The sequence below is a fragment of the Thamnophis sirtalis genome, unplaced genomic scaffold (genome assembly GCF_051295495.1).
Source record: "Thamnophis sirtalis isolate CommonGarterSnake01/CBP01778 unplaced genomic scaffold, rThaSir2_p1.2 scaffold_3, whole genome shotgun sequence".
In the NCBI taxonomy this organism is placed as follows: Eukaryota; Metazoa; Chordata; class Lepidosauria; order Squamata; family Natricidae; genus Thamnophis; species Thamnophis sirtalis.
The window spans coordinates 152,362,692-152,387,595 of record NW_028261383.1 but is presented as its reverse complement, the minus strand read 5'-3'; the positions used below and the strand labels follow the sequence as shown (position 1 = coordinate 152,387,595).

The 24,904-nt window shown below is 41.6% G+C and overlaps 1 protein-coding gene across 1 annotated transcript; it reads right to left on the bottom strand.

Annotated features, from left to right (window-relative positions):
• Nucleotides 1-1,889: 1,889 nt before the first annotated feature.
• PRIM1 (DNA primase subunit 1) lies at nucleotides 1,890-24,597 on the bottom strand. Its single transcript, XM_087710452.1, has 13 exons — nucleotides 24,469-24,597; nucleotides 23,012-23,169; nucleotides 21,305-21,411; nucleotides 19,081-19,154; nucleotides 16,947-17,083; nucleotides 14,469-14,530; nucleotides 11,352-11,461; nucleotides 10,667-10,743; nucleotides 9,512-9,632; nucleotides 7,683-7,752; nucleotides 7,215-7,306; nucleotides 4,292-4,390; nucleotides 1,890-4,130 (listed from the first exon to the last, which is right to left on the bottom strand). The coding sequence occupies exons 1-13, from the start codon at nucleotides 24,569-24,571 to the stop codon at nucleotides 4,111-4,113; spliced, it is 1,230 nt and encodes a 409-aa protein (XP_087566578.1). The 5' UTR covers nucleotides 24,572-24,597; the 3' UTR covers nucleotides 1,890-4,110.
• Nucleotides 24,598-24,904: the final 307 nt, after the last annotated feature.

The following is a 24,904-nucleotide window of genomic DNA, read 5'->3' as shown; positions in this document are numbered from 1 at the left end:
GGGATCAAAGTGGGAGATTCCTTAAGTGGATCCTGCTTCTTAAGTGAAGTTTGGCCTGGCAGAACTATACAGAAGTGGTGTTGGCAGGTTGTTTCTATTACAGATATTGCATAATTGTGTTTGTGTTAGTCTTTTATAAGCTGTGTGATATCCACCTCAGTCACTCGATTTCACAACTTCTCATCCCTTCCTATTTTAAAGTCTTTTTAAAAACACAACCTTGGATTAAGGGGATATGTGTGAGATCTAGATGGGAACCCTTCTAAGTCGCTTATAACAAACAAGATTCTGTGTTGAGACCAAACAGTAATATGGAGGAAATAGTGGGCAAAAGGATTGTAAGTCTTCATCTCTTTGCTGCTTTAACTCTGGGTCCAGCATCAAAGTAGATAAAACTTTAAAAATGTAAGTGAAGTGGGGCAGTATTGATGGAAGATCCCTCTTTTTGCTTTACAAGTTAACACGATAAATGTATACTGTACTGTAAATGTGTACTGTACTATTGAATGATACAATTACCCCATGTCTGATTTATTTCTCAGACATTTAAAAACAGTTAATGCAAGTCAAAAATGTTGACCTGCCCTTCATTTCTTCCCCAGTCCAAAACATGCAGGTTCTTTGAATCAATATCTGTATTGGACTTAATAGGGCACATTACCAGAGTAATAAAATACATGCTGTTGCACTCTGGAATTCTATGGGAATTAATTATAAGTAAACATGCATAGGTTTAAGTTGCAAGTGGTTCTTTTCAATAGGCTGCATGGTATGATTTCTTTCTGTTCTAGAGCATTATAATCTCCCCAGGAGACTTTTCCATGTTGCTATGTTCACATAAACCTTAATCGATATGCGAATCATGTTGCATGTCAACAGCAGCTTCTATAATCTTGAGTATCCTATATATCTATGGACAATGTACTGCTCTTCCATTCTTCCAGAATAGGGTGTTATGCAATGGGAACCCCATTGGCTCTTTTCCTGTCCTTTGGCAGTTCCTGTGCTCCAGGATCAAACTTGCATGTTCGGATGCAGGTTTAAGTTAACAAAGCATGGCGAGTCTTCCAAACATTAAATCTTGTGTATCTAAGATCTTTTGATAAGACCCTCTGCTTGTGAGAAAAGTACCCCATGAATCATTACACAAAACAATGCAATTCTTCAAAAGCTTAGTCGTGTTTCTTCATGGTAATCCTAAGGTCTTCTGTACACACTAACTATCCACTGGGATTAGTAGTGAATCAGGTGTTTTAGCTGATATCCTAAAGCAGGGGTGTCAAACTTGATTTCATTAAGGGCCGCATCAGGGGTGCTTGTGGTGGTCCGAGCGCTTTGCCAGTGAAAATGGGCTCCCGAGCTCCGTTTTCAGCTGCTAATGCTTCCTGCAACCCTCTGCCAGTGAAAACAAAGCTCAGGAGAGCCACCCACAGCCCTTGTGCGCTGTTTTCAGCTGTAACGGCCTCCTGCAACCCTCTCCCAAGCTCCATTTTTGCTGGCAGAGGCAACGTGGGCCGGTCCTTTGCTGTTTCCAGGGCAGTCCCGCAGGCCAGATCCAGTCCCTGGGCCTTGAGTTTGACACCCCTGTCCTAAAGTGTGTTCTGTGACATGCTGATCCATGAACCAGCATAGACATATTGAACCTTTCAATGGCTAAGACTGCTTTGCAGAGTGGTGTTAGAAAAATACACAGAGGTCTTGTATGGAATACCAATTGCCCCAAAGCCCCCAACTACACAGTCAAGGAAACCAGGAAAGCAATTATTTGGTCAACTGAAGGAGTTAAATCCCTTTCACGTTGTTTCAGGTTGTTGTATATTCTAGAAGCAACTCCGATGGGTGTGTAAGGGATAAGCAAAATTGTCACCTTTTTTTAATGAAACGTTTGTTATAAATTATAAAGACTTGGTGCTTAAGTATAAAAGAGAACAAACAAAATGAGTTACAATGAAAGAAAAAGAAATTAAGAATGTAACAGGCACACCATTTTTACACATTTATAGAATTGTCTTTTTTAAAGAGAAGGGACCACTCCGGAGGTGTCAAGCCAATTTTCATCTCCTTAAGAGATTACAGAAACTAAAGGACAGCTAACTCTGCCACCTTAGGAAAAACTGCTTTATTGGAAGTAAAATGGAGCTGAAAAGCCTGACTTTTATCTCTTACAGGGGTGTCAAACTCAATTTCATTTAAGACCACATCAGGGTTGTGGTTGACCTTGGGGGGGCCAGGCATGCATGGCCAACAGAGTGGGTGCGGTCAGCTTGACACCACTTCCCAAACTGCTGGCATGTTTCCTTTACATTGGGTAGACTGGGCCGAAGCCATACTGGCCCGATGTTTCTTCTTTGCAATGGGTAGACCAGGCCGAAGCGACGCGGGGTAGACTAGGCTGAAGTGATGTGGGACAGCCCTTTACATTTTCCTGGAGGGCCTTGTGGGCCGGATCAGACCACATGCGGGCTGCATCTGGCTCATGGGCCTTGAGTTTGACATTCCTGTTCTATTACATTAGATGACTGCATTTTATTCTTATATTTTCCCTGATTTTAAATTATAGACAGATTTTTTTTTTATTGTAAGCGAAGATTGCCACTGACAGCGTTTATCGGCATGTGGACCTCCAGGGGTTTTCCCCCCTGTAATATATAAACATTTTTTGACTCACTAAACCAATTTCAACAAGGATAATATCATCTGAAAGCTATGGATTGCAATTCTTGTATATTTTGATTTTAGAAATCCCTGACATACAGAAAAAAGTTAAAGTCACATAGTACTGAGGTAAAATCCATCTAAAAGAGAGCTGCTTTAGTTTTTGGTACTGGATGGTAAAAATCAGATCTACAGGCAATCTTTGGCAAATGATCATTTGTTCATGACTGTTTGAAATTATAATGGTGTTGTGAGCAGTCCACAGAATTCCACACATCCCAGGATTCCTACTGTCATGTGACCACAATTTGGGCACTTGGCAAGAGGCTTGCACTTATAACTAGTTGCAAGCCATTTACAATCTTCCCTGCTGGCTTGTCCAGAAAGTCAATGGGGAAGCCAGCAGGGAAGGTCACAAGTCACTTCGGTAAGTCTTTCCTACCTGTCTGTAGACATTCTCAGTCATTCAGGTCATGGTTGTCAAAATGTACTTTTTTTCCAGGAGGCAACTGGACTTGTTTAATGGGGAATGGAAGGATCCCCACTGCAAGGAATATAATTTCCCCACTATCCTGTCAGAGCTGAAGAAGCTTCTTGGATAAGAAGTGAAATGACTTCAAAAGAAAAAACAAAGTCCACTTGCCTTCTGAAAAAATAGCACCTTTGGGGCTCTCCTACCTGTGCATTCTCTTAGCCCCTCTGTCCTTGTGCTGGCTGCTTGTACACATCTGCGTATCCTCTCCAATTTTCCCTATGCCTCCCTCACATCCAACACGATACACACTCTTTTGCACCTCCTCAACTGATATACTATACTCAGACCTCCTGCTCCCGTCCTCAGCAGCAGCCACTTACCTATCTGCCTGGGACTTACAGCTTCCTTCTGGTCTTTCTAACGACTTTTGCTGTGGGAAGGGGGCAAGAGGTTTCCTCACCTAATGCCCTTGGGATTTAGTTAACAATGGTAACTGGGAATGCAGGGATTGCTGTTGCTAACCAATACGAACGCACTTCCACTTCGTAACTACATCACTTAGCAATGAAAATACTGGTCCCAATTGCCATTGTAAGTGGAGGATTACCCAAAATTCTTAAAAACCATAGTCACCAGTCAAAACTGCATGATGTCATGTTGCATAAAGCATAAATGTATATGTCACATACTGTATTCTGCAATAGAAACCCCTATTGTTTCAAATGTGTATCCCACTGATTATACTCCCATGTTATGCAAAACCAAATATTTATTTTATGTGGCGCTCAGCTGTTGGCTGAATGGCTATTAACGCTTTTATCGCCTCTTCTTCAGCAAAGACAAGCCTATTTTGACCTTGTCTGTAAATGGCTGATTTGTGCACAAACCTAGCAAAACAGTCAAGAGTTCTACTGTATTTGAATACAATTTATCTGGCCACATGAAGCTGCCCTGTGACAATGCACTGTGTCTTCAAAACTTCAGAAATCCATCTGCATGTCTTTAAGGGGAAAAAAAGGGAAAATTAATTTTAAATACAATTAAGGCATACTGTGAAGAAACTTAATATGTTATACAACAAATTATATCAACTTCCTCCAAACTGCAGAGAGATTAACTATAGGAAGTTGGAGTTGGCATCCTTCTGAAGCATGCCCTTACCACTCTCTTTCAAACGTTGTCCTTTGTAAGATTTCTCCATTTCTTCTAAAAACTGTTCGAAGACTTTCACATATGGAGCTAGACTGGTTTTCTTATAATCTGTTAAAAAAAAAGATTGAGAGGGAAGAGAAAAGACTCATTTTATTTTTAAATTTTAAAATCATAACTATTTAAACAGATGCAAGAAATTAAATTTGGCTCCCAGCTGTCCCATTTGTTCCAATCAATATGAAAAATATTAACCTCACTTCCAGGTCAAATGCTTTATGCATTCTTGATTTGACCCCAAGACATGCCAGATTTAATTCTGATTATGTTGTATTTTTTTCTATTTGTAAACATTTCAGAAAATTGATGTTACATTTCAATTAACCATCTGTCTTGCTATGCTGCTTATTACTATTATTTTTTTATAGAATCTAGAATAACAGAGTTGGAAGGAACCTTGGAGGTCTTCTAGTATAACCCCTTGCCTAGGCAGGAAACCCTGCACCACTTCAGTCAAATGGATATCCAACATCTTCTTAAAAACTTCCAGTGTTGGAGAATTCACAACTTCTGGAGGCAAGTTGTTCTACTGATTAATTGTTCTGTCAGGAAATTTCTCCTCAGTTCTAAGTTGCTTCTCTCGATTTGTTTCCACCCACTGCTTCTTGTCCTACCCTCAGGTGGTTTGGACAATAGCTTGACTCCCTCTTCTATGTGGCAACCCCTGAGATATTAGAACACTGTTATCATGTCTCCCCTAATCCTTATTTTCATTAAACTAGACATATCCAGTTTTAGCAACTGTTCTTTTTATGTTTTAGCCTCCAGTCCCCTAATCATCTTGGTTGCTCTTCTCTGCACTCTTTCTAGAGTCTCCACAATTTTTTTACATTGTGGCAACCAAAACTGAATGCAGTATTCCAGGTGCAGCCTTACCAAGGCATTATAAAATGGTATTAACATTTCATGTGATCTATCCCTCTGTTTATGCAGCCTAGAACTGTGTTGGCTTTTTTGGCACCTGCTGGCTCATATTTAAATGGTTGTCCACTAGGATTCCAAGATCCCTCTCACAGTTACTACTATTGAGCAAGGTACCTTACTTCTTTCGCCATTGAATTTTATTTTGTTAGATAGTGCCCAATGTTCAAGTTTACCAAGATCCTTCTTTATCTTAAGCCTATCTTCTGGAGTGTTGGCTATTCCTGCCAGCTTGGTGTCATCTGCAAATTTGATGAGTTCCCCATTTATTTATCCCCTCATCCAAATAATTGATGAAAATGTTGAAGAGTACTGGACCTAAAACAGAGCCTTGGGGTACTCCACTGCATACTTCCCTCCATGTAGATGTAGTTCCCATTTATAACAAATAGAATAAAAGGTAAAGGTTCCCCTTGCACATATGTGCTAGTCGTTCCCGACTCTAGGGGGCGGTGCTCATCTCCGTTTTAAAGCCAAAGAGCCAACGTTGTCTGAAGACATCTCCGTGGTCATGTGGCCGGCATGACTAAACACCGAAGGCAAACAGAACACTGTTCCCTTCTCACCAAAGGTGGTCACTATTTTTCTACTTGCATTTTTTACATGCTTTCGAAGTACTAGGTTGGCAGAAGCTGGGACGAGTAACGGGGAGCTCACTTCGTTACGCAGTGCTAGGGATTTGAACTGCCAAACTTTCTGATCGACAGGCTCAGAATCTTAGCCACTGAGCCACCACTTTATACAGGGGTATAAAATAAGAGAAATTATACACAATTGAAGAATTTAGTGCTACCAACAAAGCATTTTAACCTGTTTCTCCTCAATCTATGATTGATATCATTCATTCATTCATTCATTCATTCATTCATTCATTCATTCATTCATTCGTGTGTGTGTGTGTGTGTGTGTGTGTGTTTGTGCTGATAAAAATATAAAGTAACTCTAAATAGATACCTTTCACCCCGGCACAGCTGATAAGGAGTCGAACTCTGTGGCTTAGTGGTTAACACATCTGCCTAAGATGCAAGACAGCACAGGTTTGATTCCCAGTAAGGGTATGGCTAGCTGATGAGAGCTAAATAGCTTGAAATAGATCTATACTAGTCTCCCTTTATTTATTTATCAGCACAAATACACAAATGTAACAAAGGCAACGGTAAAAATATTGGATTTCTGTCTGGATGGTCTCTTGTGACGAGCCGAAGGACAGAGAATGGAAGTAGTGATCTTCCTCCCATATTTGGGCATACCGAGGGTTGTAAACAAATAAATAAATAAATAAATAATAAATATATATATATAGTGTCACAACCCCTGGTAAGCCCCAATTATGGGAGGAAGCTAACAGCTTCCATTATCTGTCAATCGGCTCGTCACAAGAGTCCATCACCACAGAAACCCAATATTTTTACTGTTGCCTTTGTTACACATTTTGTGTTATATTTGTGCTGATAAATAAATAAAGGGAGACTAGTATAGATCTATTTCAAGGTATTTAGCTCTCATCAGCTAACCATACCCTTACTGGGATTCGAACCTGTGCTATATTACATCTTAGGCAAACGTCTTAGCCATTAAGCCACAAGTTCTCCTTCTTATCAACTGAAGCCAGGGAAGAAGGTATATGTTTAGTGTCACAACCCCGGTAAGCCCCAATTATGGGAGGAAGCTAACAGCTTCCATTATCTGTCAATCGGCTCGTCACAAGAGTCCATCACGACTGAAACCCAATATCTAGCTGATGAGAGCTAAATAGCTTGAAATAGATCTATACTAGTCTCCCTTTATTTATTTATCAGCACAAATATCACACACACACACACACACACACACACACACACACACACACACGGTATCTTCTATCATAGATCTACTTATGCATCAAGGAGATGACACACATTCCCAATGACAACAGAATTGCTGAAGATTTTTCCTGATCTATGATAGCACTCACCTCGACTTTTATGAGAGCTTTCCTGGAGACCATCAGTTTCCTTTCCATTTCCTTTATCTCTCCCAATCATGTCCAGCTCATGACAGAGGTGGCTAAGAAATAGAACAAAATTATTGGAAATCCCACAGAATTTGGCCAGCCAATACTGATCATGATCACTATACTCTGAGCTTGGATCCAGTAAATAGACAATTTTTGCAGTGGAATTGATCGATCCACACTTGATTTGTGTTTGAAGAAACCGATTGGATACACCTATCATATTAAGTGAAATTATACATTTTCTTTTGCTTGAGCCACTGAGTGAATGTAAGCATTATGTTGTTTAATTTAACCAATTGTTGATTATGCAACAAAACAATAGATAAAGAAACCATAGCTTAATGTATTGTGTGAACCTAGGCACTATCTCGTTCCTCTACTTTCTAGATGCATGTTTGTCATAAATCCCAAAGAGTTGTCCCATACCTTATAGTGGGGACAGCAAATGGATCAAAGTCATCCAATTTCTTCAGGTCAATTGGAACTGAAATGCGTCCTGAAAGAGGTCAAAAGCAGTATTACAACAGCTTCCTAAAGTTCCTCAAACTTTCCGGCTTTGCGGACTGGCCATTGTAGGGGGGAAGAGAAGGGACGGTTCCATGTGAGCGCTGAGCAAGCCAGCACACGCAGGACTTCATTTGCGCAATGGCTGGGCATGCATGTATGCCGCTCATGCAAATGGAGCACGCACGGGCTTCCCTGCTGCTCACACAAGTGGAGATGCACCTTCATGCTCTCGCCTGCCACTTCTGCAGCCCAGTTCCAAAAGGTTCAAGGCCCAGTAATGTGCTGCAGCCCAAGGATTCGGGACCCCTGGTTTAAAGCCTACTAGTGGGAAGAGAAAAAGCATGCAGCAAGGGACTACATTTCTGAACATCTTCATGAACTGGCTAAATGTCTACATGTAAACTTTTCCAGACCTTGGAAATGTCTTAATACAGTCTCAACTTACAACAGTCCATTAGTATCTGTTTTAAGTTACAACTTCACTGAAAATGTGACTTATGACTATTTTTCACTTACAACCATTGTAGTAGCCCCATGGTCATGTGATCAAAATCCAGACCCTTGGCAATTGACTCATATTTATGACAATTGCAGTTTCCCGGGGTCATGTGATCATCTTTTGCAACCTTCTGACAAGCAAAGTCAATGGAGAAGCCAGATTCACATAACAATTGTGTTCCTATTGTGTTTCCCCGAAAATAAGGCCAACCTTATATTAAGTTTTGCTCCAAAAGACACACTAGGGCTTATTTTCTGGTTAGGTCTTATTTTAGGTGAAATAATAAATGCTGACAACTGGGGCTTATTTTGGGGGTAGGGCTTATATTATACGCATCCTGAAAAATCATGCTAAAATAATCATGCTTATTTTCCGATTGGATCTTATTTTGGGGGAAACGGTAACTTAACAACTGCAATGATTCACTTAACAATGATGGCAAGGTCATAAAATGGGGCAAACTCACTTAACAAATGTCCCAGCAATATAAATTTGGGGCACAATTGTGGTCGTAAGTCGAGGATTACCTGTATTGTCCTATACTCAAAGTACTCACTAAAGCATCACTCACAGTATTTTGGGAAACTCAAAATAGCAACTTCAAGATTTTATCTCTTAATACAGAAGAGTCCAAAAAATGCTTATCTGTTGTTTGGCCCTTGGATCCTAGTAGTTCTTCCTAAGATGACATGCTAATATAGGACTTATTTAATGCCGAACAGGATTCTCAATCTAAAATATTGCTTTATACTGATTAAAACTCACAAACTCCACAGATACAACATGCCCATTTCTATAGTTACCATTTTATCTTAGCATTCAAGGCAGGACCCATTTGTTTCCCACAAAATGACACCTTTAGGCATCAAATCATATTTGATTTTAGCATTATTTCTTCCAACAGCTCCTAACTGAAAACACTTAACAGGGAAATGTACATTTCAAAAGCAGCAGAAGGAATAACTGGTATGTTAGACAAAGCAGCATGTTGCTACTAATGATGCTTAAATCCTCCCTGTTCTCTATTCTCAATTTTGCATACATAGCGTTGCCTTATTTTAGCTTCCAAAAACCCTGAAAGTAAGACAGGCTCAGAGATAACAAATGGCTGCGTATTAAATAGTGATCTCCATACTTGAAATGAATTCCCTGTGTTTCCACCTCCAGCTTCAACATTCTCTGCCATTTCAGGCTCTTGCCGAATTCCCAACAAAAAGAAAATATGCAGGAGTATTGTTGAGTGACTGACCTGTCTTTGGGTGAACGCTGAAAGGGCTCTTCAGCAAATGGTTGATGCCTTTGCTAACGTTCATATCCAGGCGGGGAAAACAGTATTGCAGCATAATCTCCCTTTCAGCGTGTACCATTTTCTTCAGAATGAGAAAGAGAAAAGGATCAATGCAAAGGAAACTAGCCTAAGTCAAGACAATGCCCAGGTCTCTTAGTACAGGTAGTCCTTGACTCACAACAGTTCATTTAGCAACTGTTTGACCTTACAATGGCACTGAAAAAAGTGACTTACGACCATTTTTCACACTTATGACCACTTATGGCAGCATCTTCATGGTCATGCGATCAGAATTCAGAGATTTGGCAAGTGGCTCATATTTATGACAGTTGCAGTGTCCCGGGGTCATGCGATCACCTTTTGCGACCTTCTGACGAGCAAAGTCAACGGGGAAGCCAGATTCACTTAACAACCGTGTTACTAATTTAACAAACGTGGCAAGAAAAATTGTAAAATGGGGCAAAACTCACTTGACAAATTTCTCACTTAGCAACATAAATTCTGGGCTGGATTGTGGTCATAAATCGAGGACTACCTGTATTGCCCAGGCAAACCAGCTTCCTGCCTTTCTAAGAACTCAAGTCCAAATCTTTCTCTTTCCTGTTTGGAGATCTTGAAGGGTGTTTTGCATACAAAGCACTTCTTGACACATCATCATCATCATAATTTTATGTATTTCCACATTATCATCAACTGAGTTTGTATGCTGTCTGACTTCCTATAACTCTTCTCCAATCGTTATTTGGACTTTTTTTGTAATTCAGCAGCCAAAAAGCTTTCAGAATAACTGTAGCTCCCTCTTCAGATGCTCAATTTTCAATAAGCTATAAATAAACCTTTTATGGTGGAAGAAAGTGCAGTAAGGAGAATCAGCAGACTAAAAATAGAAAGTGTTGTTGTATTCTGGATATGTCAACTTTCTGGCTTAATGATTCTCATTTTATTTCCACATTGATTTTCACAGGCTCTCAGAATCCAGAGGCACCAAGGTTTAATAGCAAAGCATCCCCCAGCCTTGAGTTATTGACCTTTTCAGCACTACAACTTAAAATAAGAGTCTAACCTATTAGCAAAGTTCTATCCCGGTGTTAATTTTGCATATACTATTTATTTTACCTTTTTTTCCAGAACTTCCCAGCGCTGCTCTGAATTGTGCTTTTTACGGAATTCCGAACGAAGAGAATCTTGATCTGGTGGCGGATTTGCTAAGGACTTTCCAGGTTAGGCTCTGAAGCGACATAGACAACTTTCTGTACCCCCTCCAAGGGGAATAGCTTTGCCTTCTTTCAAAAAAGAAGATTGCATGTCAATCTTCTGCTCCCTGGTATACAGTAGGTCACATGGGCCCCACTACTAAACCAAATCAGTTCTCTTTAATTCAGTGTTTCTCAACCTTGGCAATTTTAAGATGTGTGGATTTCAGCTTCCAGAATAGTCAGGGTTGAGAAACTCTGCTCTAATCGGTCAGTTACCAGGATAAAATGATGGATGTCAACTGTCATTCAGATGTTGTCCAAGAAGCTTACTTGCTTCTGCCTGAAAGATTCCTTGGCTAATTAATGGATTCTGTATTGATGTGGGGCTTTTTTTTGAGAGAGTGGGAATTTATGACATTCTGTTATAAATAATTTTACTTCCTGGCTACTGCAACAATCCAGATGCTAGACTGTAGCTATCTGGATTATGTTTTACACACTGTCTTGACTATTTATGGCTATTCTGGCCAGATGGTCATACAAAACTTCTGTTTGCCTATTTTTATATAACCTCAACTCCATCTTTGACAGTCCCAAAAGGATATTTTCTGGAACCAAAGCTAACACTTTTTCCCATTTTTCTTTATTTCCAAGTATGTCCTGACCAACGAGGGCATATTCTTTGAAGTAACGTGCCACTATATCCAATGATGCTCTGGAAAAGAAGATGATTTTGTAAGAGACAGAAGGTCAGGCAAATGCAATTTTCTCATCCAGAGAAAAACAAGACAACTTCTGCTGAAATCGTCTCATCATCATTTAGTTTACTCCTGCTTGAACCTGGAGGCCTTATAGCAGGGGTGCCAAACCCAAGGCCTGAAGGCTGCAGGTGCTTAGTATCTGGCCTGGGGGCTGCTCTGGAAACAGCGAAGGACCGGCCTGTGATGTCTCTCCCATAAAAAACAGAGTTTGGGAGGGTGGCAGGGGCCTCTCATGGGCTCTGTTTTCAGCTGCAATGGCCTCCTGCAGCCCTGGCTCTGTTTTCAGAGGCCATTGCAGCCGAAAACGGAGCCTGGGATGGCCCTTTGCGTCCCTCACAAACTACTAGCAAAAGTGGCATTTGATCACATGTGTGACATTGAGCTGGCCATGCCCACCTTGGCCACATCCATCCTGGCCCCCTGAGGTCAAACACAAGCCTGATGCAGCCCTAAATGAGTTTGACACCACTGCCTTATAGCATTTATAAGGTAAAGGTTCCCTTCACACATATGTGCTAGTCGTTCCCGGCTCTACGGGGTGGTGCTCATCTCCCTTTCAAAGCTGAAGAGCCCATGCTGTCCAAAGATGTCTCTCTAGTCTTGTGGCCGGCATGACTAAATGCCAAAGATTCATGGAGCCCTGTTACCTTCCCACCAAAAAGGTGGTTCAAATATAAGCCCTCTCCTGCAAATAAGCCCCCGGGACAACCCCCCCCCCACCTCCAGCCAGGCAGAGCACCGCTCACCAACCTAGTGGTATCCAGAAGGCACTAAGCAACGCCATCACCTTTGCCTCCTCCCGGTTCCTGCGGCTTGCCCCCCCCCCTCCCGGTTCCTATTTTTCTACTTGCATTTTTATATGCTTTCAAATTGCTCGGCTGGCAGAAACCGGGACAAGTAACGGGAGCTCACTCAGTTACGCAGCGCTAGGGAAACCGCCGACCTTTCTGAGGTTGATAAGCTCAGTGTCTTAGCTACTGAGCCACCTGTCCCTTTATAGTAGTGTGCAAAATAGCAAGTCCTAATTCTACATCAACATCACTTTTAAGTACAAGAACAAAAAGGTATGGAAAGAGGAAGATTTTGCCCTGATTTTCCCAATATGCTAAGCACTTGTTTTGGGAACTGTGTGCATATGCAATAAAATACTGTAATGTAAAAAGTGCCAAATAGTATGTATATCATCTAAGAATCCAAAATATACCGTATTTGTCGGAGTATAAGACGCACCAAGGTTTTGAAGAGGCAATTTTTTTTAAAAAGTAGGTAGGTAGATAGAGGGAGAGAGAGAGAAAGAAAGAGAGAAATACAGTAGGTAGGTAGGGAGAGAGAGAGAGAGAGAGAGAGAGAGAGGGAGAAATACAGTAGGTAGGTATGGGGAGAGATAGAGAGTAGGTAGGTAGGTAGATATTTCCAGGTGTATTTATCCATGTGCTGGAGAAGGAAATCGCTGACAATCTGCAGCACCTAACACTTTGTTTCTGCTGGCACAGAACTTGGTCAATGTAATTCTCATCAATCAGTTCAAGAGCTTTCCAAAAGGAAAAAAAAAGTTTTTGCACTCTGCAAACCTTGCGAAAATGTGCCTGTTTTTTTAAAAAGGCATAAATACCCTTTGGGGGGGAGGCTTGCAGAATACTCCTGGGGGAGGGGCAAAAACGGCCTGTTTTTCGCCAAAAAATTGCATGCATAGCCTTATGGAGGCTTATAGAGTGCTACTGGGGGCTGGCAAAAAACGGCCCGTTTTTTGCTTATTTCTGTGCTCCCCAGCCCCCAGGAGCTCTCTGAAAGCCTCCATGCACAGCCATTTGGTGAAGGGGGTGGAGCTTTGGGAGGCAAAAAATGCTGTATTTGATGTATAAAACGCACCCAGATTTTCAACCTCTTTTTTGATGAAACAGGTGTGTCTTATACTCTGAAAAATACGATACATCTAAAGGTTTGTAACTCTAAGCTAGTTTCTTCATGTCAGCATTGGGTGAATTAGAGGAAAGATTTTAACCAGCTCATTAGTATCACTGCCTAGAGACCTTTATCCACCTATTCATTCAAACCATCAGGATAGCATTAAGTATAAGTAAGTCACCCTTAGCAATAGCCAACAAGCTTACCTGTGGTTAAAAGCTTCAGATTCTAAATAGGTTTTGTCAATGATTCTTCTAGAAAGCGGAAGCTCAGTTGGAAACAGACCGCAGCAGTAGGTAGTCTCCTCTCAAGAATTGCATCTATCCTGATTCATACCGCCACAAGGCAGAGTGCTCCATTTATTTGTATGTATTTAATTTGTATGTATTTAATTTGATGCAACTCGAGTCGAAATAATGCTAAGCTCTTGCTTAGACCACACTTCCTTAGGTTCCACCACAAAACTGCGCTTGACGAAACCGCGTAGCTGACGTCAACAGGGCGACAACAGCGCAGAGACAGAAGCACGCTGTAAACGCTAAACCTAAAATTAACCCCTAAACCTAACCCCCCTAAACCTAATCCTAAACCTAACCCTTAACCTAACCCTTAACGTAACCCTAACCCTAACCCTTAACCTAACCCTAACCCTTAACCTAACCCTAAAGCTAACCCTTACCTTAAGTTGAATCGGCTTACTTTCAAAGCGCTATTTAAAGCGCCCTTCTTTCTCCGCGCTGGCTGTTGTCGCCCTGTTGATGATGTCAGCGATGCGGTTTAATCGGGCGCGGCTTAGTCGAGCGCGGTTTTGACGGGTCACGCTTCCTTAAACCCTACGATTCTCAGTTCAGTTCAAAAACTGTTTCAGCTTCCCACTATTGTTGAACAGTAATAGATATCATTGCCCAAAACAAGGGAAATTGCAATTCAACCATTTTTGGAAGGCTCCCAAATCTAATCGTTAAGGTAGATTTTAATTGGAAACCAGAAGGTACCAGGTTCTACTTCATGGCACCTGCAAACATTACTGGAAACCCAAGAGTTATATCAACTAACCTGATGAAAGGATGAATGTGGGTATCTGAGAGGGTTACTTTCTTGATGGTTCCTTCACCTCCCTAGAAATGTTCAAGGAAAAGCAAGGTTAGAGTCTGTTTATGCCTGCTTTCTCTCCCCTTTGGACATGAAAATCTCAATGGCACTTATGGCTACACATAGTTACAGAATTGGGATATTGTGCTGAATTTTATGTCTCACTTGTCTCTTTTTTCAACATTTCAGTTGCTCCTCATGGCACCATTTAGTTCAGCATCAGTATCAACGTTTTTTTAAAAAAAAACCCTGAAAGGAAAACTCAAGGTAAACTTCAGCTAGTGAGCAAAGCGTTTCCTTAGATTGAAAATTAATTTCTGGAGAATGAGAACATACAGAACTGATTCGCATTGTTTTTCTGTAGGAAAATCAAGAAAAGGCAGCCCAAAGCACTAGATTAACAAAGATCAATGCATTGAATTGTTTGCTGGGGGAAACAGTACTGAAAGCATCAGCTGGAGTTCTGTAGCTTTAACAGGGATAAGGAAGACAGAATATTTAAAAGTGTATCTTTTCTGATTTGTACAAGTAATGAAGATGCCCTCCTCCACCCCATTATTAAAAATACTGGAGCCTCATCTTCCTGGGCATCTAAGCAACCTGATAAGGCATATAACTGGCTTTAATGTAAATACCACTAAGAGCTCACTGGAGAAGAGCCTAATGCTGGGAAAGATTGAGGGCAAAAAAAGAAGAGGAGGAAGAAGGGGAAGACAGAGAATGATTTGGCTGGATGGAGTCACTGAAGCAATAGGCGTGAGCTTAAATGGACTCCAAAGGATGTTAGAGGACAGGGAGGCCTAAAGGAACGTTGTCCATGGGGTCGCGATGGGTCAGACACGACTTCGCAACTAACAACAAAAAAAAAGCACTAAGAGCTAAGCTAACAACATTTTGCGCTGAGAAGTCTAAACAACATATGTAGGGAGTGGGAGAGAGCAGAAGAGAACTATATTGATTTCTGAACATGGAGAACACACTGAACCTATTCATACTTTGTGCTAAGCCCCGATTTATTGAATAAATTGGGTGTGTGTGTCACATACTGCACTGTATAAAACTATACCAGTGGGAAAAACTACAATTGAGTAGATTCATGTTGTGCTAAGACAAAGCTAACTATCTAAGCACACTGGCCTAGCTTATTGCATACGGTTTCTCTACGTCTCGCAAAAGGACAAAGGACAGGCTCATGTAGTGGCTGTGTAGGCAAGCATCTAACCTGCAGAACTGCACTCACACTGGCAGCTATTTTACAATCACATTACTCCTCTTTCAGGTTCACACATTTTTTAATTGACTTTTTTTAAAAAAAAATTGCCTAGGATTTCCAAAGAACACAGAAATCCCTGTTTACCGACTCTCTGCTTTCCCATTAAACAATTAAAGGGGCAGAAAACATTTCCTTAAATGATTTCCATTCCGAGGAGCCGGGGTTAAAATGGCGACAATGCATGCCTGTATTACAGCAGATAATTATATTGTGAATGTCATCATACTAAGAATTTACTTCTCGTTTTCTTGGGTTTTTTGCTTCCCTCTCCCATTTTCTCATTTTGTGTGCTTTCTTTTCAGTTTGAAAGACGAAGGAAAGTGCATAGATTTTTATGGATCCACAAACCGTTCCAGGAATCTTTGTGGTTGAAGAATGGATTAAATATAATGTAAGTAAATCAATAGGTAAAGGTTCCCCTCGAACATACGTGCTAGTCATTGCTGACTCTAGGGGGCAGTGTTCATCTCTGTTTCAAAGCCCAAGAGCCAGCGCTGTCCGAAGATGTCTCCGTGATCATGTGGTTGGCATGACTAAACGCCGAAGGTGCACAGAGTGCTGTTACCTTCCCACCAAAGGTGGTCCCTATTTTTCTACTTGCATTTTTACATGCTTTTGAACTGCTAGATTGGCAGAAACTGGAACAAGTCATGGGAGCTCACTCCGTTACACGGAGCTAGGGATTCGAACCACCAACCTTTCTGATTGACAAACTCAGCGTCTTAGCCACTGAGCCATCACATCCCTTTTAGTAAATCAATAGTACCTCCATTTACTGTCTTTTCTCTTTCCAGATGCAGGCTCTGGTGTAACAGCCTATTGCCAGGACTGTACTCATGCGGGGTTAATTTCCTCACCCTTTTGATGTGAAGGTCTACTTATTTCCCTGGGTAAATGACAGATAGGTAACTTGAGTCCAAGGGATAGCACCCAAGCTGCTGTTCTGTAACTCCCAGCATCCACACTAGTTGCCCTGACAAAAATTGGTGCCAGCTGGAAAATCAAAACCGCAGCTATTAAAGCCTGCCACTTCAGAGCAGGGAAACTGATTTTTTTTGAGTTGCAACAACTGTGTGGTTATTTTGGAGAATTCTTTCCTGGCCCTGCCCACTACAAATCTCATTGCAAAGTGCGGCCACGCTCTGTTCCCTCTGGCTACAGGAACATACCTTGACTAGGGAGAGATATTCCACTGCGGCAGAGCGGAGAGTCGAAGACCACTTCCTGACAGACTCGTCACACACCCAGCAATGGACCCCTCTGCGTCCTGAATACACCCACAGTCTATGCTGAATGCCAAAGTCCTCTGCAGGGACAGAAGAAAACCACACACCAAAAAATTACACCGTTTAGATTACCAAGGAAACAACAAACAAACAAACAAAACTTAAAAGCTATAAAAATGACATTTATTCTGTTCAGTACTATCTATTTGACTAAAACTATGGCAATCTGTAAACAATGACTTATTATAGAATGTGTTGAATGAACCCAATTATTTACAGTTAAAGCCATGGCTTAAAACGGCCGATCAAAGAAAATAGCAGCTTGCTTATAGCTACAGCAAAAAGGCTTCATTTCTGAGTCAAAACAATGCCAATAAGAAAAATAAACCGAAATGCTAGTTGCCATTTATTTATAGTTTATTTGATACTGTACATTTCTGCATTTTATTATATAGTTTAATCTTGTTTCAATTTGTTTGAGTTTGATTATAAGCTGCTTTAATATTTTTCTGAGTTGAAGCCGTAAATAGATGTTTGAATAGATATTCAATATCATTAAATATTGAAAGACCACTAAATATGACTGCATTTAATAGAATACATGTATTGTGCTCCACTGAGAACTAGTGGGAGTAGAGCACACAGATTTCTTTATAAATCTGAAAGGTAGCAGCCACTGACCGATTCTGGCTGGTCTTGAAAACCTAAGCAGAGTTGGACTTCATTCATCCTTCGATGGGAGACCACCAGAAAATCCTGGGACTAGTTTGGGAAGACAAAGTAGTCCCAGAAGGTGGCAAAGAGATTCTGTTTCCAAGCAAACTATGCCTCCTATCCTGACATGTCCACATATCACCAAGAGTTGTGCTCTACTTAAGGACAGGCAGAAGCATCTTCCTTCAGATGGAAGCCAAGACATGTATCAACTGAAGGATAGAAGAGCTGAGCACTGCAAAAAAACCTCAGGGAACGTGCCAAACCAAAGACTATTTGGCATGTATCTATCAAAAATAGAAATGGACCTATCCATCTTTCCTATTATCAAACAATAGATGAGGTTAATTCTTCTCAACTCAGTGCGTTCCAGATGTCTTTGAATTGCTGCTCCAATAATCTCCAGCCAGCATGATTACAGTTCCCCAAAGTGCCAAATTAGGGAAACCCCCGATTAGCCACTGTCCAAGAATATCATCCCAATTCATAACGACTCCGACAGCCTTGAGCCAACATCTGTTCTTCCTTTCTCACATGTAATGGGCATGCAAACTATAGCTTTCTCCTACAACTGTTCAGGACCAAGGTTAAGGAGTGGGAGGCTAGCATAAATAACCTTAACCAAACTTGGTACTATGGGGGTAAGACATCCCTAATACTCCTCGGGGGGGGGGGGGGTGTTCTGTTAAGATACAGCCTGTTGTGCCTTAAAATGGCTTCTACTGTGGAGTTGCCATGGTAATGGCTTCAAAGTACTCCACTAGGGGGCTCCCTCTAGTAATGGGGAAAATCCAACATTAGAAATTATGTTTGGTCTGGACATTTCCCCCCTATAAAAAAATACCCGGGCAACGCTGGGTTACCGGCTAGTTTTACAATAAATCAAAGAAATATAGTTCGCGTGATTATTCCTGTACAGTTAATACATTTCCTACCATAATAAAAATTGCACTTGGACACTAACATGTTTTGGAGGGATGTCTGGAGGCAACCGAGGTCATTCATTGCTGTAACACATAAGGGAATTATATAACTCAATATATGTACATCCCTCAATATTCTCCTACCTTTCTATGACTCACCATTAATGTCAACTTGCGCAACATAGAACAATTTAAAATTTGTTACTAATTAGATATAATTTTCTCCCGTCCTATTGCTAAAGGATGGGAAACGTCTTGAAACAAAGGCATGTCTTCTCTTTTCTTTGGGCCAGGCACCTTGTGCAATCAATAGGGTTGAAGAAATCACACAATTCTGAAATACTTCTAGGCTGTTTGAAGGCAGATATGTTCCAGCTTTGGCAGAGGAAGGGGGTTAGGCTGGGCAACCATAGGGATTAAGATAGCTATCAGCCACTTACCTACAAGGGCTCGGTCTATAATGTGGATGGCAATGGTCATGAGAGTCCAGCATTTTGAGCAAATCTCTGCGGAGCTGAAAGAGACAAAATGATTCCTATGTCAGGCCTGCAGCCATCTTTTCTTTTGTATCTTTGGCCTGCCACACTTGCTATTATTCTACTATGCATTTTCTATTGTGGGAAAATAGGAGGGGGATTGTACGGAGTTAGATGATATGTAGCCATAACAAAATTCTTTCTAGAAAGCCAAGATCATCCTTTGTCTTTGCACCTCTAACCTGACCAGAACTGGATGGGTGAAAGCTGCCAGCATGGCAGTGGATGATGGGACCATGTAATGGACTTGTGGGTGTGGGGGCAAGATCTTGAACTTTTAACCGGGTGGGAACTTTCAAACCGGGAATCTCTCAGATTCGGGTTTTCCCAGATGTGCCAACATGGCTCTCTTAATAAATTGGAACTTTGAGCAATACTTTGCCTTGGACTCTGATTTAATTTTGGATGCTATTTGGAACCCTAATATCATACTCATAAAAGTAATTTGCAAAATCATGTAAACATCATAGTCAATACAGATAATCTTTGACTTAGACTTGTTTGTAGTGACCATTTGAGGTTACAATAGCATTGAAAAAAGTGACTTATGATTGTTTTTCTGCTCTTATGGCCATTGCAACATCCTCATGGTCACTGATTAAAATTCAGATGCTTGGCAACTGGTTCATATTGGTGACCGAAGCAATCTTCTGGAATCACGTGATCCCTTTCTGATAAGCAAAGTCCGTAGGGAAGCCAAATTCACCTAACAACTTTGTTACTAATTTAACAATTGTAACGATTGACAACAGCTGTGGCAAAAGTCATAAAATTGGGCAAAACTCACTCAACTGTCTCGTTTAACAACATAAATTTTGGGCTCAATTGTGGTCGTAAGTTGACCTGTACCGCAGTCTTGAATTCTCTTTTGGCTCGTCAATAGTGCCAATGGTAAGGATGGGAGTTGTAGTGCCACACTATGATTTAGGTAATTTGTGCTAATACACTTACCAATAAGCGCACATAGAGCCTCCTCCTAGTGTAGCGTCCTTCTTCCTTCGCCAACCGGAAGTCTGGCTCCCCCACTATAGACCCTCCTCCTAGTGCAGCATCCTTTTTCCTCTACTTGTCCTAACCGAAAACCCTATCAATTGTGGAGCGACCAGTGACAGGGAGTCGTAGCAGAGGGATGAAAGAGCCACATGCGGTTCCAGAGACACAGGCTGCTGACCCCTGATCTAGAGCTTCCCACTCTGAACAAAGAGTTCTTATTCCCAGCCTTGTTTAGCTATGTTTATTTTTAAAATCTCAAGGCAACAATTCTACCACGTACCGTCCAAGGCGTTGATGGAAAGGCTTTCTGCTTTTCTGCCTTCTTTTTTAAGCAACGTGATTAAGTTCAACATATGAAAACTCAAACCAGTGCTTTGGAGTAAAGCTCGTTCTAATAAGTGTGCTTATTGGTAAGTGTATTAGCACAAATTACCTAAACTGGACTTCTGGTTGGCTTCAGAACTTAAAGGGGGAGGGGCTTCCTATTAGACCTTTGTGGCACTTTAGAGTTTTTAAGGTTGCCGACCCCTGATCTAGATTCTCAGAGGCAACTTGCAATACAGGCAGTCGTTTTTATTATCTTGTCCCCTGGCAATCTTCCCTGCCTGTAGACATAAAATGATCATATATCATAAAGTCTGGAATCAGATACAACCAGCCCTGGTATGTTTGCTTGAACATAAGGTCCATTGTGTGCACTGGGGTATACTTTTGAGAAGTATTTATAATCAAGGGATTTTGCTGTTCAGAAAACCAACCTCTTTGTTGTTCAGAGGAATAGAGACTTTAACAGAATGGGCCATCTGAAAGGTCTGTACCCAGTTTCCCTGAAAATAAGCCCAATTGCGCTTTTGAATGCATGTGCTAAAATAAGCCCTCCCTGAAAATACTGCAATACAGCAGCAGCCATGAGGTGACCCCGCTCACCACCTCCTGCACCTCAAAAATAATAAGACTTCCTCAAAAATAAGGCCCAGCGCTTATTTCGGGGGTCAAAGAAAATAAGACCCTGTCTTATTTTTTGGGAAACATGGTAGATCCAAGTACAGTACATCATGTTGTTTATGCACAATACTTTGCCCATTATGAATTGGCTAATTAATATCAAATAATGATAGCAGAAAGATAAGGATACCTGCAGCATTGCCTAACATCATCATAATCTGTCAGGTCTATATCAAACACCAATTCCTTTTCCTGAGCTTGAAAAGCACCCATGTGGACGGTATTATGCTGGATAGGCTGCAAAGAAACAAACAAAACACAGCCCAGAATGGGCTCAAGTATTAGCATCATACTATGATTTATAATCTAAATTTCATTCCTTCATAATATTTCAGGCTTCTATGTTTTTATTTTATTTTGGTTAAATCATGCTTGGCCACTGATATGCTGTCAAGTCATTTTCAGCCATTCAAACAGTAAGTACATGACAGAGGAATAAGAAGTCTGGATAGGAAGCATTTAGGAATGGCTGCAGAGGTTTTTCAGAGATTCGCTATGATAGGAGGTTGGATAACAGTTGTTTGAAACTGTTCCAACTGACATGAGAATAAATAATAATGAATGATAAATATTCCAAGATTATATATAATAGTTGCAAAGCCTTTTCTAAATTCGTATTTAGATTATAAAAGCAGAATGAGAATACTACCAAATGCCTATTTTCTGTATGTACCCCAATATAGGTAACGTGTTTCCCCGAAAATAAGACAAGGTCTTATTTTCTTTTTACACACAAAATATGGCTTGGGCCTTATTATGAGGGGAGGGTTTATTGTTTTGGGGTTGCCGGGTGGCTGCTCTCTTGCAAGCAGACTCCCAAAGAGCTGGGCACAGCCTCATGGGCGAATGGCGGTGTTGTGCTGTCACAGCAGCCATGAAGTGACCACGCTCATGAGCAGCCATTCGACAAACCCCCCTCTCCAGTCGTGCAGAGCACAATTCACTGCCATTTTGAAGGTGCCAAGCTGCGGGAGCTGGGCGGCGGCGAACCGGTGATCATGCGGCTTGGTGATACCCCTAGGCCAGTGAATGGTGCTGTGCCCGGCTGGAAAGGGGTTTTGTCGGGTGGCTGCTCATGAGCATGGTTGCTTCATGGCTGCTGTGTTGCGCTGCTGCAACAGCGCAACACAGCCATTTGCCCATGAGGCTATGCCCGGCTCTTTGGGAGCCCACTTGCAAGAGAGCAGCCGCCCGGCAACCCCTCTCTTCAGCTGGGCACAAAGCTGCTCACCAACTTAGCGGTATCCCAAAGGCGCTAAGCAACACGATTACCTTTGCCTCCCCCGCTGGTTCCTGCGGCTTGGCACTTTCGGGATACCACTAGGTTGGTGAGGGTGCTCTGCCTGGCTGGAGGTGGGGGGTTGTCCAGGGGGCTTATTTGTGCGGGAGGGCTTATATTTTTGCCCACCAGAAAAATGTGGCATGGCCTTATTATCAGGACATGTTGTAATTTTGGGGAAACACGGTAGACCTTGACTTAGGAGCACAAATTCCTGACAGTAATAAAAATTAATTAGCAGTTTGCCTCCAGAAGTTGTAGGTGCTCCCTTACTGGTTTTTAAGAAGAGACTGGACAGCCATTTGTCTGGAATGGTATAGGGTCCCCTGCTTAAGCAGGTGGTTGGACTAGAAGACTTCCAAGATCCCTTCCAATTCTGCATTAAATATCCTTTACAAACCATCAATAATCGTATTGCGCAGTAGCAGCCTTTCTTAAATGTTACCCTCCAGGTATGCTGAGATACTCTAGCCACTTCGAGGGGCTGTAATTTGAATAAATTTTGTAGACACCTGACTGGGGAAGACTGCTTCATCTCAGAAATATTTCATTCCATACCTTGTGTGAATACACGGCTCCAATGTCAATTTTATAGGGACATAATTTTTGGATTTCTTTTTCCAATTCCTGTGGCGTGTTGAAAGACTGATACCGCACATAGATATCATCACGGAGTGTGAATGAGAATTCCCGTCGCTGAAAATAGTTCTTTGACACTACAAAAGGAAAACACACAATCCCATCTTGGTTTCATGGCAGAACATAAAGAATATTTCCTCACATCTCAATTCTTCCACAAATCCATGAGAGGTCATCCACTAAGTATTAGATTGTCTACATCAAACTTTCCTTAGAAGGTCGTTTCAAGAATGTAGGCAATGTATATGATGCAAATGCAAAGCTCTGAAAAAAGCTACTTATCTATTATCCCAGGTCAGTCTTTTGATATAGGCCAAGTCAGGAAACAGACTCTGGGAATTCTAGAACTCTGTTATTGAAATACCTGTATAACAGAATCTTGCTTATACCAAAGAAAGTCAGGTAGAGTAAATTTATATCTCATGCATTTTTTTGTTCAGACCAAGCCCCCATTTTGCTAATAGCCTTTTTATACTCCCATTCTCTATATCCTGGTTGAGAAAGAATGCAAACTGGAAGAGGTGCAGAGGACAATTGATCATAGCTATCACTTGCACTAAACTGAGAGACCAAATGGTTTGGGTTCCCTTTTCAGAGTTGTTTCCAAACCAACTTTATAACTTTTCAAAATTATCAAAACCTTTGTAAAATGCTTTACAACTCCTAACCAACATTGCTAACTCCCACATTTGAGTCTTTGGTAGCATATGTTCTAAAATATTTTTTTTTCTTAAATACTGTCTCTAAAATCCAATTAAAACGAAGTGCCATTCTATATGTTGTGTAACGTACCTCGGTATTCAAAAAAGGTACAGTGCCTCCAGATTATGGAGGATGCTTTGTTCCTGCTTCATGAGTCAATTTAAGTGGTTTTGGGGGGGAAAGCCACCAACACATCTTTGCATTACTGAACAGATCCAGGCAGTTAGACACAAAGGAATCTGGCCAGCACTTGTTTCAAAATTCATATTGCTGCATCAACATCAGTAAACAGTAACAGAGTTGGGAGGGATCTTGGAGGTCATCTAGTCCAACCCCCTGCTCATGAAGACCACCTGTACTACAGATTCAAACCGCCGATCTTTCTGATCGACAAGCTCAGTGTCTTAGCCACTGAGTCACCTAGTCAGGCCCATGTCCCTACTCTAACCTTAAAACCCCACAAAAAGCGTGTTGACCTCCTCTAACTCCCCCTAAATCTCAATCCCAAAAGCTCCTCCCTTGAAATCTTACAGAAGCGGAGTGTTCAGCAGCCGAATTTTGCACATGCTCAGAGTCACCCATGTTTCAACTGGTTGAGCAGTCTCCTGCAGACCTTCCCTCGGCCTCCCGCGCCCTCCCACCGGAGTCCCGAAACCCCTCGACCTCTTCCTCACCGTCACCGTAGCGGAGCCACCGGCCGTAAAGGCCGAAAGGGAAGAGGCGGCGGTAATAAAGGCGCAGCAAGTCAGGCAATGAGCCGGAATCGAAGCTTGCCATGATCTCGGCAAAACAGGAGAGCGCGGGAGAAATTAGGCACCACCCCCTTGCCGCTTTAGAGCCAATCCGAACAGCGGACGCCTGTCTAGGTGCTTCTGGGAACTGTAGTTCCAGAAAAAAAGTCGGACAGAAGGGGCTTGTTGTTCTAAAGTGGCCTCTGACGACCTCCAGTGGTTTCCTCTCCCCGCCCCAGTCTCATAGTGAAGTGTGGGTTTAGCCCGAGAGTTAATCTTCTGACTTTCTACTTCAGCGAATACTCGGATACAAAGGAGCAATGGATTATTCGAGGATTTAAAAAATGTAACCAGAAGGAAGAACACTGCAGCACAGCTG

Bases quoted from the DNA above. Each gene is read 5' to 3' on its own strand.
- PRIM1 (XM_087710452.1), bottom strand. From the start codon at position 24,571: ATGGCAAGCTTCGATTCCGGCTCATTGCCTGACTTGCTGCGCCTTTAT. The intron at 17,084-19,080 runs GTAAGTGGCTGA...CTGTCCCTGCAG, and splicing joins TATAGACCGAGCCCTTGTAG to AGGACTTTGGCATTCAGCAT. The intron at 10,744-11,351 runs ATATCCTTTTGG...CAAATCCGCCAC, and splicing joins GTTAGCTTTGGTTCCAGAAA to CAGATCAAGATTCTCTTCGT.